This window comes from Salmo salar, chromosome ssa11 (assembly GCF_905237065.1).
Source record: "Salmo salar chromosome ssa11, Ssal_v3.1, whole genome shotgun sequence".
NCBI classification, from domain to species: Eukaryota; Metazoa; Chordata; class Actinopteri; order Salmoniformes; family Salmonidae; genus Salmo; species Salmo salar.
Genome location: NC_059452.1, coordinates 21,619,745 through 21,636,838, shown reverse-complemented (window position 1 = coordinate 21,636,838; position 17,094 = coordinate 21,619,745). Strand labels below are relative to the sequence as shown.

The window sequence follows — 17,094 nt, the reverse complement described above, 5'->3', positions numbered from 1 at the left end:
ATTAAGTATCATGCAGTGGTGACCCGGTGGGCTGTTTAGCTAAAAAATATATATACAGTACCAGTCAAAAGTTTGGACACACCTACTAATTCAAGGGTTTTTCTTTATTTTGACTATTTTCTACATTGTATAATAATAGTGAAGACATCAAAACTATGAAATAACACATTTGGAATCATGTAGTAAGCAAAAAAAGTTTTCAACAAATCAAAATATATTTATATTTGAGATTCTTCAAAGTAGCCACCCTTTACCTTGATGACAGCTTTGCACAACCTTGACATTCTCTCAACCAGCTTCACCTGGAATGCTTTCCAACAGTCTTGAAGGAGTTCCCACATATGCTGAGCACTTGTTGGCTGCTTTTCCTTCACTCTGCGGTCCAACTCATCCCAAAACATCTCAATTGGGTTGAGGTCAGGTGATTGTGGAGGCCAGGTCATCTGATGTAGCACTCCATCACTCTCCTTCTTGGTCAAATAGCCCTAACACAGCCTGGAGGTGTGTTGGGTCATTGACCTGTTGAAAAACAAATGATAGTCCCACTAAGCGCAAACCAGATGGGATGGCTATGTGTGTGTGTGTGTTTGTTTGTTTGTTTGTTTGTTTGTTTGTTTGTTTGTTTGTTTGTTTGTGTGTGTGTGTGTGTGTGTGTGTGTGTGTGTGTGTGTGTGTGTGTGTGTGTGTGTGTGTGTGTGTGTGTGTATGTACATTTGATGAGACTGGGCTACCAATGACTGGCATAGTTTTGATGTCTTTACTATTATTCTACAATGTAGAAAATAGTAAAAATAAAGAAAACCCCTTGAATGAGTAGGTGTTCTAAAACATTTGACCGGTACTTATATATATATATATATATATATATATATATATGTGTATATTAGCTAAACAGATCTCCATCTGCCCTGAATGACAGGTCGCCACTATAAAACACATAGGGTGTGTCTATATATGGAAAAATACACCTTAGAAAATGTCCACCGATCGACTGGTCGAAAGAGCAGACAACTTTTGATCGACCAATCGTTTTTTTTAGCCTGGACCATCCCTAAGGCCAATGTATACCCTATGTAAAACAATCAAGAAAACATAAATTAAAAGCCAAAGGTGACTGTCAGCAGGTTTATCTGAGTGATCCCAGGTGTAGTGTAGGGCAAGCTTTATACAACAGTAGGCTCCATCCCGTGTTAGCACAAGTCAATTACTGTAGCCTAAAGTCTTTATAAACAACAGATACCGTACTTGACAGATAGACAAGGAGCCCAAACCGAGCAGACATCAGTGTCACTGATCCATGAGAATAACATTTCCAACTTCTACAGATTCACAATGAAAATATTTATGTTTCACTGAAGGCCACAGACATAACAAATATCTGACGTGGCTTTTTTTAAATTAAGGTTTTCCAAATAACATATATTTTGTGTGTGTGTGTGTGTGTGTGTGTGTGTGTGTGTGTGTGTGTGTGTGTGTGTGTGTGTGTGTGTGTGTGTGTGTGTGTGTGTGTGTGTGTGTGTGTGTGTGCATTTGATGAGACTGGGCTACCAATGACTGGCATTACAGTCCTAACTATGGCATTCATTTGGAGAAATCTGCACCACTTGTCCTATTTCCTCAGGATAGTTAACTACAGTGATTGCAGGGTGTAGCGCTGAAAGAAATAGCTCAGTCTGCCTTTATGCAATAGTGGTACAACTATAGAACGAGAGAAGTTTCAATAATCAGGGATGCTCACACACCATGACGAGAAATCGCACCCATCTTTTTATACAGGAATCCTTTGTTACGTAGTGGTCTACTACAGCAGTAGATCCCCACAAAGTCAGCAAGACAATATAATCACCACAGTGAAACTATGAAACGTCTGCTGAACAGAAGAGTTCTGATACCCAATCATTCTCCATCATCACATGAAACCCCAACGTTTCCAACTACACCCCCGCCGCACGACACACAAACACATCAAGAGTCTTGACCATTAGTAGCAAATAATATGCGCAAATGTAATCAAAAACGACATTTCACAATAAATCCCTCCAAACTTGAGGATTCTCAAGACTCTGTGATTTAATTTCAGGGTTCATACTGTATGTGTGTGTTCCCCACAGAAACTGAAGGACAGGGGGTAGGGGGTGTGTATTGGGGAACCAGTTTCAACAGAACCTCAACTAGCTGTGCTGTTCTGCTTCTCATTACAGAAGGATCTCACAGGATTGAGAGCCATCTCGTGTTTCTGTATTCAATTCTCAAAGATATAAAAGAACAGACATTGTGGAAAGAGACCCCCATGCAGTGAGGCGCCAATCAGTCACGAACCACTCACTGGTCATGGGCTATCGATTCTACATGCGGCTCTCTTCCCGTTATCCTCCCATAGTGACATCACCTACTAGGATTAGGGAAGGTACTGTAGTAGTGCCGAGTCACCTCAGTGAGTAGGACAGAGATTCAGACATGGGAGTGATGCTTATATCACATCCTGGGCCTAGTGAAGGGCTTTCACTAGGATGGGGTACTGCACATGGGTGAGTAGGTGGGTGGGTGGTAGTGGGGAAGTTACTGTTGTGTGACTGTTGTCTTCAGTGCTGTCCTGCGGGATTTGAGACCATCATGTCAATGAGTCGTGAAAGAGACAGAGCTTTTACCTAAGAGGACGGGTGCAGAGGTCCCTGTGATGAGTGATGCAGAACCACAAGCCCTGGAATAGAATGGAATGTAGAAGGGATAAATGTGTATCATAATGGACAGTGGGAGAGAACTATAGCTGAGCAAGCAGGCAAGCAAGGAGCAGTAAAGTAGAGGCCAGTAAATGCAGTACAGTTCAGTGCAGTCACAGTGGGTCTATACAACGTGGGTGGGTGGTTGAGAGGGAGGAGAGCTACAGGTGGAATCAGATCTAACTCACTGACAGGTCTGAGATGGCCCGAGCGCGGGGAATGAAACAGGACTCCTGATGCTTCAGCAGTTGGTGATTTACTATCTGGAGCTGATTATGGCATGAGGATGTTTTTATGGTATGAGAACGTTCACCAGGCTGGGGGTACGACAGAACAACTAACCTCAGCTATACTTCCATGGTAGTGGTGGTGTTAGGTGTGTTCTGCTGGGGAGATGAGAACAGAACCGTTGTATTAGATGATGGCAAGGTGATGGACACTTACTCCCTGCAGAGGGCACACCTTCCCCACTTTCTATGCTCATTCAACAGTACGCTTTTACTCACAGGATGTCTGCCATTCAAGATAACAGAAAAACACATTGGAACACAGACTCATTGTCCATTAGGCTACTGTAATTACTTGGTAATAAGCACAAGGCTGAGTTAATTCAACTAAATGTGTGTGCTGCTCAAGTAGGTTATATGTATCCCTGTGTAACATAGTTATTTCCCTAATGAAAGATGGGTCTACATTTCCTCGTAAATCATGAGAAGATGCAACCTGTATGAGTTGTGTCTCACATTACCCTGCTTGTCACCTTCCCACAGTGCCCACTGCCCAGTGGAGCTTGCCTCAATCCATCCAAGCTTCCTGCTAAATTTGTTTTTCTCTTCAGTTTACAAATTCCACATCTGAGAGGCTTTCATGAGGGAGGAAATTTGCCATGTGCCTTCCAAAAAAAGGAAAAGAGTTTGAAGAAAATACACATGCCTACGCAATGGTTCTTTAGTAAAATGTGGTCAACAGGTCTTCTAGTCCCATAACCTGATTGGTTCTCGAAGAGTAAACCCTACATTCCATAAAGTTTCGCTTTGGCATCTTGTCTGACATGTGAATGAATTAATAGCATTTCTCACAAATACCACTGAGGTGCTTATAAGCGCATTTTACACACTGGAAATTCACTGTACCCGGAAGATACCCAACCCAGCGCGCTTCGGGACTGAGTGTAAACGCAGTACAGGATTAACTGAAAATGATTTGGACGCACGCTGTCATTGTGTTCCTGTGTCTTTGTCCAATCCACACTACATTTGGGCAGGTGAGTGTTTCCTGAGCTTGTCAGTGTCATGAGGGCACCTTGGCCACTATTAAGAAACAACATATGATGTTTCTTGGATTTATTTTGCACAGCTGCTTGGTCCAAACAAAAATGTAACTGATTTAAAAGCACGCATCACACTACATATCACAGAGTAAATCGTCAAATCTAAGTAAATGACTGTATTTGATATGATCATGGGTTACCATTATAATCTCTATGAGTGTGTTACGATTTAATGTAGGCTATTGTGGTTTCTGACGTGTTTAGGTAGTCCATTAACGTAATAAACTCAGAAAACATTTCCAGACCAATTAATTATCACATATACAGTAGCCTCAGGACATAGTTAAAATTCTTGCCATTATCTGTAATGACCTGAAAAGACAGTGGGTAAATATCACACAAGATTTACAACTGAGAAAATAGACCTGAGAGAAAGGTTGTCTGAATGCCCTTTTCATGGATAGGCTTTAATTCAACATCTAACACTGAGGGATGCAGCATTGATGTCTGGGTGTTGTTGAAGGTCAAAACGCATCAAGTTGAAGTGACAATCTCTTGTCAAAGTCAAGAGCCTGCAAGTCCAGCTATAAGGTAATTATCCATGCATCATGACATGGACAGACACCCATTGATAGGACTGGTGTTTGGTCGACCTCAATTCCCAGGCAAGCTGCACAAACAATTACTAAGGCCCCTTGCATGCATGTCCAGACACCGAGAGGCCCATCACTATGAATAGACCCAACACCTCTGACGTGTTTCAGCACAAAAGTGCTAAACCTCTCTACCTTGTCAAAGGGCAAGGGTCTATATTACGGCAGGCTGGTGTGTGTGTGTGTGTGTGTGTGTGTGTGTGTGTGTGTGTGTGTGTGTGTGTGTGTGTGTGTGTGTGTGTGTGTGTGTGTGTGTGTGTGTGTGTGTGTGTGTGTATGCTATGCTGTACTCTTTCTGTTGTTCAGTTAGAAATGGAATGACATTGTGGAATGTCAAATTGGGACTCAATTTAGTTTTTGTCCACGTTTGGTTAAGATCATGATGTACTGTGTGGTAATGAGCTGTGTGTATGAGGAGTCTGTTCAGGTCTCATTAGTGATCTTTGGCTTGTTCTTGTCATGGCACAACTCACACTGCAGAACTGAAGCCATGCAGTGATTACATAGTTGAACAAGGTCAGCCAGAGTATTATTAGCTACAGGACACTTTTCCTTTTATGCAAAACCTTTCTGCATCACAGAATTCACTTAGAACAATCTAAAATCCTTGGATTAGATCACCATGCTACTTTGGCCTTCATCATTGCACTGCACACCTCTGGATTCAAAGAGCAGCTCAGAACTTACTGAAGGAGACTATAGGTATGTTACCTAGGCTCACCAAGATAATGTCACAGACACATGAAATGCAAACGCATGAAATGTTTTGCAACGGAGGCAGAAAAAGGACATTATCGCTGGGGCACACAAACAGCAGCCTTTCCCTCCCTCCCTCCTTCCGTCCTGACTGATGTCGCTCCAGCAGCCCAGCTCCCTGCTCCAGTTTCAATCAGCCAGGTGTTTTCATAGGATGACCAAATATTTACTTTTCTTACATAACCTCTGCCAGATGAAAACACTAATTGGCTTTCTGAAAACATCCATGAGCAGACAGATTGGAGGAGGGAGAGAGTTGAAGTTTAGGGAAAACATACTACTAACGCTCCCTGATTTTCTCAGCCAATGGGAGGAGAGGCTGTGCCTCATACACAGGTGATGTTTACCCTCTGGGTGTTTATACCACACCATCTGACCCCAAACAGCCTCTCCAACCTACAATACACCCACCCCTGCATCAAACAATGAACGCTATGAGCAAGCAACAATTTTTTCTGCCTCCAAGGAGATCATTCCACTGACTGTCAGAACCTCCACACACTTCTGGGCTGAATAGACAGAACAGCAGAGACTGGCTGGGATATGAGAGAAGACAGACTGGGAGGGAATCTGTTGTGAGAATGAGTCCAGATAGGATCGGAGCCACTCTTTCTCTCATGGAGTGTGTCTTTAGTGTTTCCCAGCAACCCCCTTAGACCGTACAGGAGGCCTACAGGACTTCTCTCTGGCACCATCAAGTAACACCACCAGGGGCATAAGCACACAACCTCCAAAACAAAAAACTACTACCACTAGAGAACAACTCACTTTGCACAAAGGCAAAAGCCTACCAACACTACAGCCACCTCTGACTTCAAGCTCCCCAGCTGGTGGTAGGGGTTGTTGATAAATGACTTAAATGTAAATGTAAATGTTGAGATGCCCATGCGTGCTCAGAACTCTTGGTTCACGTGTAGGGCAGACAACCAGGGGGATGATGTCGCCGCTCAATTCATTCATTCACCATTAACCACATTGACTAGGCTGCCTACTGTGGACAGTGATATTAAAAACATGACCCTCTGAGTGCTGATGTAGTGTTGAAGCAGGTACGTCTACTCTGATGTCTCTCCTCTGGTCTCCCCATAAACTCAGACCAGTGACCATATGCCTTTTTAGAAACGTTTATGTACTGTACACTACATTCTTTACCTTTCAGTGCTATCTTAGGAAAACCCCTCAAATACTTTCTAAATGCAGTAATAAATCCCTTCATGTGGCTCACCAGGTGTTAGGTTATCATTCATAACTCAAGCCAATGTACAGTAGCTGCTGTACTTCCGTCCTGTTATTCCAACATTAACTTGTTGGTGAGGTAATTTCTCTGTTCTGTCCAGTGATTAAGTTGCGAGGACATTTGCCTTTGCAGTGTTTGCAGTGAATGTGTAATGAACACGATGGAAGACAGAGCTGGTTTCAAGCGCAGGGTGAAGCAGGTGTTTATTTGTAAAGGACCACAGGAGGAGGCAGGTAGCTGGGTCCAGGGGCAGGCAGAAGGTCATACACAGGCGGTCCAAAAAGCAACAGTACAGGCAGGGAAAAGGCTAGTAACATCATCCGGGAGAACAAGCAATAGGTGGATAACAGGAAATCCGATAGGCTAAGGTACAGGCAGGGAATAGGCAAAAGGTGTCATTAGTGAGGCAGGCAAAAACAATCATACACGGGAGGATTACAATATGGGAAAACCAGCGCTCCCAATAGAAATGTGTCACAAAACAAACAATACCTCACAATGATGGGGTACAAAGAACTGAACTAAATAGTGTGTGATAGTGATATACAGGTGTGTGAACAGGTGATCAGAATTCAGGTGATTGGCATCTGGAGCGTGAGCTGCATTCAGGGGATCTATGTCTTTGAGAGTGTGAGCTTTGTTCAGGGGCTCTACGTGTTTGAGAGTGGGAGTTGGAAGCAGATGTTACAGAATGTGGTCTGTATAACTGAGTGATGTCAAATTCTAGGAAGCTAATGTAAGAGTTAGTTCTGCCTCCATCCTCTGACCAAGTCACCTGTGTCTCACGGTCCCTGACTTGAGTTTAAATTAGGCAGTCATTTCATTAGGCTACACAGAGCACATTCATTGCCTATGTCAGTATAGGAAAAATAAGCTTGCATACTCCTCCATGTTTTAATGTATCTTACAAACCCATGTTTGTAACCTGCCCCTTTGCTAAATTGCAATTAAGATCTTCCTGTATTACAGATTTTTAAAATACAGTAATTCTGCAAATGAATTGCCTTTTGGGGATGACTCTCTTGTCAACTTGTCCCTGTATAGCACTTTTAACTGTTCCGCTGCCCCTGGCTTCCCCTGTTTCTGTTGGACAAAAAAGTGTTCACCTGCTTACCATGCACTGTCCCTGTAGGACTGTCCCAGCAGACAGCACATGCAGAGCTCCCTAAAGCAGGTCCAGAAGCTATTGTCGACCCACGAGGCTGCATATCTTCAGAGCCTCCGCACCCTGAGGAAGAAACTCAACTTGCTACAGAACACAGCCACCAAACAGACTAGCAAAGTAAACAATGGTAAGTCTGCACACAGCCAGAACATCGGTCAAAGAAGCAACATGCAGCCTACCATTTTAGCCATAAGCTTAAATTAGATTTCTTCATGTTCTTTTTAAGTACACTGAAATGGCTTTTAGTAGGCCTGCTGCTTTTTATTTAAAATCCCCAAAACATCAGTTGCAGGAATGTGAAGGTTTGTATTACTAATGTTCTTGCTATTGTTGTCAACCTCATTGTCACAGGCGTCGTATTGAAGAGACCAAGGCGCAGCGTGTTGAGTGCTCATCTTTTACTTTTAATGAAAGCACTTCACAAACGACAGCCAAACAGTTCTGTTAGGTATACTAACAAACTAAACAGAAAATAACCACCCACGAAACCCAAAGGAAAACAGGCTGAAAACAGGCTCTACCATCTCTCCCATTTCTATGTTTGGTTTTCCATGTTTGGCCAAGTATGGCTTCCAATCAGAGACAACGAAGGACACCTGCCTCTGATTGGAAACCATACTTGGCCAAACATGGAAAACCAAACATAGAAATAGAAAACTAGAACAAATTCCCCTAGAAACAAACCAACCCCAAAACACACAAAACAACCCCCCTGCCACGCCCTGACCATTCTACTATGGCAGATGACCCTTTTCACTGGTCAGAACGTGACACTCATGAACGAGAACCAATCGTGATTCAGTAAGTTGTGTAGGCATACACACAGCACAGCCGGACCAAGTAGTTGCGGTAAAAATGCTATTAGCAGCGTCACGCTGCGTTCTAAAAATGTTAACTCTGGTGGATTGTTATTCCTTTGCTACTACTGGTATGTAATTTCACATTTGGTGGTTAGCGGTAGGTAGAAATGTTAAATTGAGCTCCTATGGCGCTATGGCTGGAGAGTTAAGTCTTGGCTTATGTCCCCCTACCAACCACCCTCCACCGCTTTACAGGTACCTGTCTAAAGCTGGACACGCCTGCCAACAGCAGGAAGTTGGGAAAGGCGCAGAGCCCAGGTCACGAGGTTCACTTCCTGTGTGATGTGGGTTATGAGTTGGTGGGATCAGAGAGCAGGACGTGTCAGGAGAGCCTCACCTGGAGCGGCCAGCAGCCCACCTGCCGCAGTGAGTGACCCTACCATCTGCTACAGATTACCCTACCCCTAATCCAAACGTTAACCATTAGTGAGATTAACACATCTGACGTGAAATCACTATCTTTTGTCAACTACCATCTACTTCTCTTTCTCTGGCTCCTGTCAGGTGTCCCCCCCCTCCCTTTATCTTCTCCTTTCCTCTTCTCTGTCCCGTCACTCATCTCTTTATCTGCTCTACCATCTCTCTCATGTCCTTGTCACCATCCCCTTTGTGCCCCCCTCTTTTCTTTATCTCTCTTTCCCTCATTTTAAACTTCATGCATATTACTAACATTTATCTAGATAAGATGGCTTGCATCCATATGCGTTTCATTATCAAATTTCCTTTTAATGTATTTTCATGGCCATCCAGAATGGGTTATTGAATCCAGTGACTGTGACACATAGTGATAGCAGCCCTCTGTCTTGACAGCTTGCTAACATTTAGATAACACTTCAAAGACATTCTGTGAGACTAAAAGTCAGGCCATCCCTTTCACTCCGGTTAGGTCGAGTACTCACACACACACGGATGCACACGTACATTCATGCTCACGCACGGAAGTGTGTGCACGCACACACACACACACACACACGTACTCACACACACATAGAGAGAGAAGGAGCTTTTCTCTTTTGGTTCATGCATCAGAGCTATAAGGTTCCACCTGTGATTGTCAGTGAGTTAGCGAGACAACATTTACATCAGGGCTAATATTACTTCATTCTCCTCTCTTGACTAATCTCTTAGTCCTCCTGTCTTTCCTCAGACATAAATGAGTGTGCCTCGTCTCCTTGTCTGAACGGGGGGACATGTGTGGACGAGGTGAACCAGTTCTCCTGCACGTGTACCAAAGGCTGGGCCGGAGCCACCTGCCAGAGCCCTGTGCCAACATGTAGGTAGAGATGCATTAAGAAGCAATAAGGCCCAAAGGGGTGTGGTATATTGGCCAGTATACCATGGTTAAGGGCTGTTCTTTATGCACGACGCAAAGTGAAGTGCCTGGACTCAGTCCTTAGCCGTGGTATATTGGACATATACAACAAAACCCTTGAGGTGCTTTATTGCTATTATAAACTGGAACCAGGACTTACAGTCCTATATATCTTTATGCTATGGCTAACTAGTAACAACAACACACAAGGGCCAGACACCGTGGGAGACCCAGGTCCACTCCCTCTCGCTGGTTCTGGCTGGCTGGGCTATCATACACACTCAGGGCTCCAGGCAGAGCCAGCGACTCAATACGGCCCAGTTTGGTTTTGTTTCTCTCTGTCTGTATGTTTTCATTTCTCCTCCATGTGTACAGTACACTGCTGTAGGTGAGAGCCACACACAGACTAATGGGGATTTGGATGGACTTTGACCATGACTAACACTGCTTGCACTGTGTGGGAGCCTTCTATAAGTCTATCATCCCACTCACACACAGCCCACTGACAGGGTGCAGCATGGTGCAATGGATGTGAACACTGAGGTCAGGAAATGTTGGGAAACTACAGTGTTGCATGAAGGTTTAATTTAATTAATTTTAAAAAGTTTAATGCAACCTAACATAAGTTGCAAGTCAGTCTAAACCAGTGTTGTAGTGCTCGAGACCGTCCGCCCACCTCACAGCTTTCATGCCACACAGCCAGGTCAATCAAGGTGTGGATGGAGGACCACCAGATCAAGACCCTGTCATGTCCAGCCCAATCACCAGACCTGAACCCCATAGAAAACCTCTGGAATGTGATCTAAAGGAAGATGGATGGTCACAAGCCATCAAACAAAGCCGAGCGGCTTGAATTCTTTTGCGCCAGGAGTGGCATAAAGTCACCCAACATCAATGTGAAAGACTGGTGGAGAGCATGCCAAGAAGCATGAAAACTGTGATTGATAATCAGAGTTATTCCAAATATATATATATATATATGAAATATTGATTTCTGAACTCTTCCTAAGTTAAAACATTAGTATTCTGGTGTTTAAAAATGAATATGAACTTATTTTCTTTGCATTATTTGAGGTCTGACAACACTGCATCTTTTTTTTTGTTATTTTGACCAGTTGTCATTTTCTGCAAATAAATGCTCTAAATTACAATATTTTTATTTGGAATTTGGGAAAAATGTTGTCAGTTTATAGAATAAAACAAAAATGTTACTTTTACCCAAACACTTACCTATAAATAGTAAAACCAGAGAAACTGATCATTTTGCAGTGGTCTCATAATTTTTTCCAGAGCTGTATATTCACATGTGCGCAGCACACACAGCCTAGTTTCAGCGGAATGTCATCTGCAGGCAGCAAGAGTGCACAGCTCTCAACAGTTTTTTTGGCATAGAGCAGCTCACAGAAAAATGACATTGGTAGCCTGTAGGGTAGGTAGGAAATACTTTTCAATGTATAATATCTACCAGTAAATGCTAACTAAGGCAACAATGGGTATGCAAACAAGGTATTGAAAAGGTTTGGTCTGAAGTCAGTAGGGAATTTGTGATGAGCAATTCAGTCATCATGCCCTGTTTGTATCAGTGGCGTAGGCATAGGTCGGCCTGGGTGGACACAGGCCTACCCACTGGGGGGCCAGAACTACCCAATCAGATTGAGCAAAAACTGAAAAAGAATACATTATTATTATTACAAAAATACTCTTATATATTTATGTTGTCAGACCTCCAAAAGGGTCTCCTGATGTGGTTTAAGCATTGTTGTGGACTTAGAACGTCACCCAAAGCATTTTCCTTTGCTGGGCAGGCCATTTGAGATTTTTTTACCAAATGTGAGTATACCCACTTCTCCAGGCTCCACTACACCACTGCATAGGGCCGATGGAAAGACAGCAGTCACACACAGCATGATGTTAAAGAATAAGCAGTCCAATCACTCTGATATAGTAAGCCAGTGGGTTCCAATCATAAGAATACTAAAACACAACCATTTGGCTAAGCATTTCTTAATCAAAATGTTCAACTATTACTTTCCATTGCAAAAAACAGTTCACGTTTAGCACAGAAAGCAACCGGTGACCTAAAGTTTAAATGCAACAATGTTTCACACTCAAGTTATTTTCAAAGAGATGGCTAACAACGGCAAGCGAGCTGAAATAAAATAAACAGAGTTCCACTCAATAGATGAGGATAAATTTAAACTTATTCAAGAAGTTATTCTTGAAAAAAGGAGAAGCTAACAAATTAGTAACAACATCCTCTTCTATAACACCTGCTGCAGCCGCTAAAAACGAGATAAAAACAAAAGATACAACATAGTAGTTTTCCTATCTAGCTTCTGATGGCCAATGGCTGACTTAGCTAGCTAGATTTATCTCCCCAGAGACCAACAAAGAAAAATATTTTTTTCCTCTTCAGTATTAACCCTTTCCTTTGCAACAAAAACTGAAGTGATTTAAATCAGAACGCCATTGAAAATAATAATATAATTATAATTATTATTGTTATAATAGTTATTTTATAAATCCATTAGCCCTTCGCTGCAGCTGTATAAGGTCCATTCTTCCCCACTGTGTTTGGGTTAGTAATAATTTGTAGAGTGGCTCTATTTTCCCTCAGCATGCATTTATTCACCATTCTGAATGTATAAAGAATCCATATGTTGTTCTGAAATATGAACACAGAAATACTGGACATTTTGAACTCTTATTATGGTGGCGATCGACAAAATTACAATCATGGTCTTGAATTGGAATCACATCTTGGTCATGAATTGGTCTCGCTTTAGGCGGTCTCGAACACAACACTGGTCCAAACACGGGTTACCCTGTGAACCAATAGTTAATTTGTAACTCTTTGTTCACATGGTAACCATAGTGTTTTATAAAGAAATAAGCTGCATTGTACCAATTTGAAGATGGAGATGTTTAGATGGCCATGCCCTCAGACTGCAGTCAGAAACCTCCATATCAATGAGAATCATCCTTAGTTTCACGCTTCTCCTCATTCGTCTCTCATTCTCTCCTCTTTCTTTTTTCTCCAGTCTTTGTCACCATGACGAACACCTCGTCTGCCACCTCCTCTGCGGCTGCTGCCATCTCTCCCCCGGCTGTGACTGTTGGTCCGTTTTTCCGTCCATCTCACTGTACGCATGTCCAGGGCACCACCCACTGCACCTGTGACCCCGGATACACCATCTCTGGGCGTGACAGCACCACTTGCAAAGGTATACTGCAAACAGCTACCATTGCTATGGTAACATCAAAAGACACACACAGTCTGACCGCATAATGTTATATACTGTAACTGACATCAATGGCAATTTTAACTGTGTGTGTTTCAGACATTGATGAGTGTGAGTTGTTCCACATGGGTCAGGCTGGCCGGCTGTGTTTACATGCCTGTGTTAACACCCCTGGAGGCTACCGCTGTACCTGTCCTGCTGGATACAATGTCACCCGCGACGGACGCAACTGCAAAGGTGAAGACCACACACACTGTACCAAAGTCTCAAATGCTCCTGCAGCGCTGAACACACGGACTCACACACACCATCAAATCCTCTGGCTCAAAACATGCCAGTTATGCCAGTTATGCCAGATAAATACTACACATTTGAATAGTCTACCACAAAGAGAAAGAAGATAATTTGGCTGAAGGATAATGAGTGTTTCCTATTATTTCCTATCCGTTGTATCTGTAATTCCATGCAATTCTGTTATCCACTGGCTGAATAATTAAACAAACCATACATCTGGTCTGAATAAATGTTTGTTTTTGTAGACAATTACAATAAATCAGTTATTTCTCTGTCTCGCTCTCTCTATTTTCTCTCCATCTCTTTATCTCTCCTTCCCTCACTTTTAGACATAGATGAGTGTGCCACCAGACAGAATAACTGCACCCGGGACCAGATGTGTATAAACACCTACGGAGGGTTCCAGTGTGTACGTGTGGACTGCCCCCGCATACGAAACGCCACCTACAGCAAAACCTCACCCCTGTGAATACCTCCTCTTATAGTTAATCAAGAAAAGATTTGATAACTCTTTTTATCAGTCTCTTGCAATAATACCCTCTTAATGCCTGTATCCTTCCCTGTTCCCCAGGCGATGTGAGCGTAACCCCTGCTCTGAGGACAACAGGGTGTGCTCTCAGGCCCCTAACTCCATCTCCCACCACTACCTGTCTGTCGTATCCAACCTGTCGGCACCACGCACCATGTTCCGTGTGTCGGCCCTCCGCCTCATGGGCGACACGCTACGTTTCTCCCTGCTGGGCCGCGGGCAGGCCCGACGCCACTTCACGGTGCAGCGGTCGGACCGCCAGACAGGCCAGCTGGTTCTGGGGAGCCCGGTGCAAGGCCCTGCTACACTGGAGGCAGAGGTGGAGATGACCGAGCTGGAGAAAGGGGTCCAGCTGGGGCGGTACATCACCAAGATCACCATGTTCATCTCCCAGTACGAGTTCTAGAGAGGGAGAGAGAAAGGGAGGGATGTAGAGGGAGGAAAGAAGAGGGAGGCCAGCTGGAGTTGGATGGAGAATGGAGGGAAGAGTGTGGATAGGGTGAAAGGGGGGGTGGGTATGGAGAGGATTTCAAAGAGACAATAGTTTAGATAAGAGTTTGGACAAAGGGCTTTTGGCAGAGGGGTGCGTGGAAGGGTACTGTGGTAAGAGTTTTGGAGTGGGGCAGTGGCTAGGTGGCTGGGAGGGGGGTAGAGAGGGGTGAGGCACTAAGTCCTAAGGAACAAAGAGGGACTAAAAGGAGGGGAAGAGGGAGTCTAAGTTGAGTCGAGACATACAGGTATGGCAGGAACGTATGCATTTGGTGGAGTTGTATCAATTCTAATGACAGAAAGGGAAGGGTTCAGTTAAGGTTTAGGGGCGTGAGAAATTAGGAATGTGGACAAGGGGTCAAAGACATGAAAATGAGAAAATGGACACTTGTGGTGGAGATTGAATGTTTCCTCGCTGTAGGAGAGAGAGTGAGAGAGAGCTGGGCTTGTAAATACGAGCTGGAGTCCTTAACTGGTTTTATTGTTTTTCATCCAACATATGACAAAGTGACAATCAATATCTGTAAGATGAGAAGGCATGAAGCTACACAGTGACAATCCTATATTTCCTTGTCTTGTGTTAAACTTATTTTGATATACAGTTGAAGTCGGAAGTTTACATACACTTAGGGTGGAGTCATTAAAACTCGTTTTTCAACCACTCCACAAATTTCTTGTAAACAAACTATAGTTTTGGCAAGTCGGTTAGGACATCTACTTTGTGCATGACACAAGGAATATTTCCAACAATTGTTTACAGACAGATTATTTCACTTATAATTCACTGTATCACAATTCCAGTGGGTGAGAAGTTTACATACACTAAGTTGACTGTGCCTTTAAACAGCTTGGAAAATTCCAGAAAATGATGTCATGGCTTTAGAAGCTTCTGATAGACTAATTGACATCCTTTGAGTCAATTGGAGGTGTACCTGTGGATGTATTTCAAGGCCTACCTTCAAACTCAGTGCCTCTTTGCTTGGGATCGTGGGAAAATCAAAAGAAATCAGCCAAGACCTCCACAAGTCTGGTTCATCCTTGGGAACAATTTCCAAATGCCTGAAGGTACCACGTTCATCTGTACAAACAATAGTACGCAAGTATAAACATCTGGGACCACGCAGCCGTCATACCAATAAGGAAGGAGACGCGTTCTGTCTCCTAGAGAGGAACGTACTTTGGTGCGAAAAGTGCAAATCAATCCCAGAACAACAGCAAAGGACCTTGTGAAGATGCTGGAGGAAACAGGTACAAAAGTATCTATATCCACAGTAAAACGAGTCCTGTATCGACATAACCTGAAAAGCCGCTCAGCAAAGAAGAAGCCACTGCTCTAAAACCGCCATAAAAAAAAGCCAGGCTACGGTTTGCAACTGCACATGGAGACAAAGATCGTACGTTTTGGAGAAATATCCTCTGGTCTGATGGAACAAATATAGAACTGTTTGGCCATCATGACCATCCTTATGTTTGGAGGAAAAAGGGGGAGGCTTGCAATCCGAAGAACACCATCCCTAGCATGAAGGACGGGGGTGACAGCATCATGTTATGGGGTACTTTGCTGCAGGAGGGACTGGTGCACTTCACAAAATAGATGGCATCATGAGGGATGGAATATTATGTGGATATATTGAAGCAACATCTCAAGACATCAGTCAGGAAGTTAAATCTTGGTCGCAAATGGGTCTTCCAAATGGACAATGACACCAAGCATACTTCCAAAGTTGTGGCAAAATGGCTTAAGGACAACAAAGTCAAGGTATTGGAGTGGCCATCACAAAGCCCTGACCTCAATCCTATAGAAAATGTGTGGGCAGAACTGAAAAAGTGTGTGCGAGCAAGGAGGCCTACAAACCTGACTCAGTTACACCAGCTCTGTCAGGAGGAATGGGCTAGAATTCACCCAACTTATTGTGGGAAGCTTGTGGAAGGCTACCCGAAATGTTTGACCTAAGTTAAACAATTTAAAGGCAATGCTACCAAATACTAATTGAATGTATGTTAACTTCTGACCCAGTGGGAATGTGATGAAAGAAATAAAAGCTGAACTAAATAATTCTCTCTTATTATTCTGACATTTCACATTCTTAAAATAAAGTGGTGATCCTAACTGACAGGGAATGTTTACTAGGATTAAATGTCAGGAATTGTGAAAAACTGAGTTTAAATGTATTTGGCTAAGGTGTATGTAAACTCCCGACTCAACTGTATTTATTTTGAAGGTGTTGTTAACCCCTCTTTGTGATCTGCTTTTTATTTATCTGAGAAAGCACTATTAAACATTTAATCAAAACACTACTGTTTGATTTCTAGGGTTTAATTATTTACTTGTCCTATATATGTATGTCTCTACACAGGACTGAATAAGGGGCTTGCCTTGAAGTACAGAGACAGAGTACTGTCCAGCAGACAGACAGCCAAAGACACTCCACTCAAAGAGCTACTAGATCCTTACAGTATATACATGAGCTAAACCAGCAAACACAGTGTCTATTGTTACTTAATGAGATATGACAAATTGAGATGCTCTTTTCCACCTTTTTAGCACTGGGTGTTTGGGGGCTTAG

At 43.2% G+C, this 17,094-nt stretch overlaps 1 protein-coding gene across 1 annotated transcript; it reads left to right on the top strand.

The window, feature by feature from the left end:
* Window positions 1-3,682: 3,682 nt before the first annotated feature.
* Window positions 3,683-15,265, top strand: LOC106562266 (fibulin-7). Its single transcript, XM_014127033.2, has 8 exons — window positions 3,683-3,984; window positions 7,769-7,928; window positions 8,857-9,027; window positions 9,809-9,934; window positions 13,015-13,197; window positions 13,315-13,452; window positions 13,839-13,974; window positions 14,081-15,265. The coding sequence occupies exons 1-8, from the start codon at window positions 3,919-3,921 to the stop codon at window positions 14,442-14,444; spliced, it is 1,344 nt and encodes a 447-aa protein (XP_013982508.1). The 5' UTR covers window positions 3,683-3,918; the 3' UTR covers window positions 14,445-15,265.
* The last annotated feature ends 1,829 nt before the right edge of the window (window positions 15,266-17,094 follow it).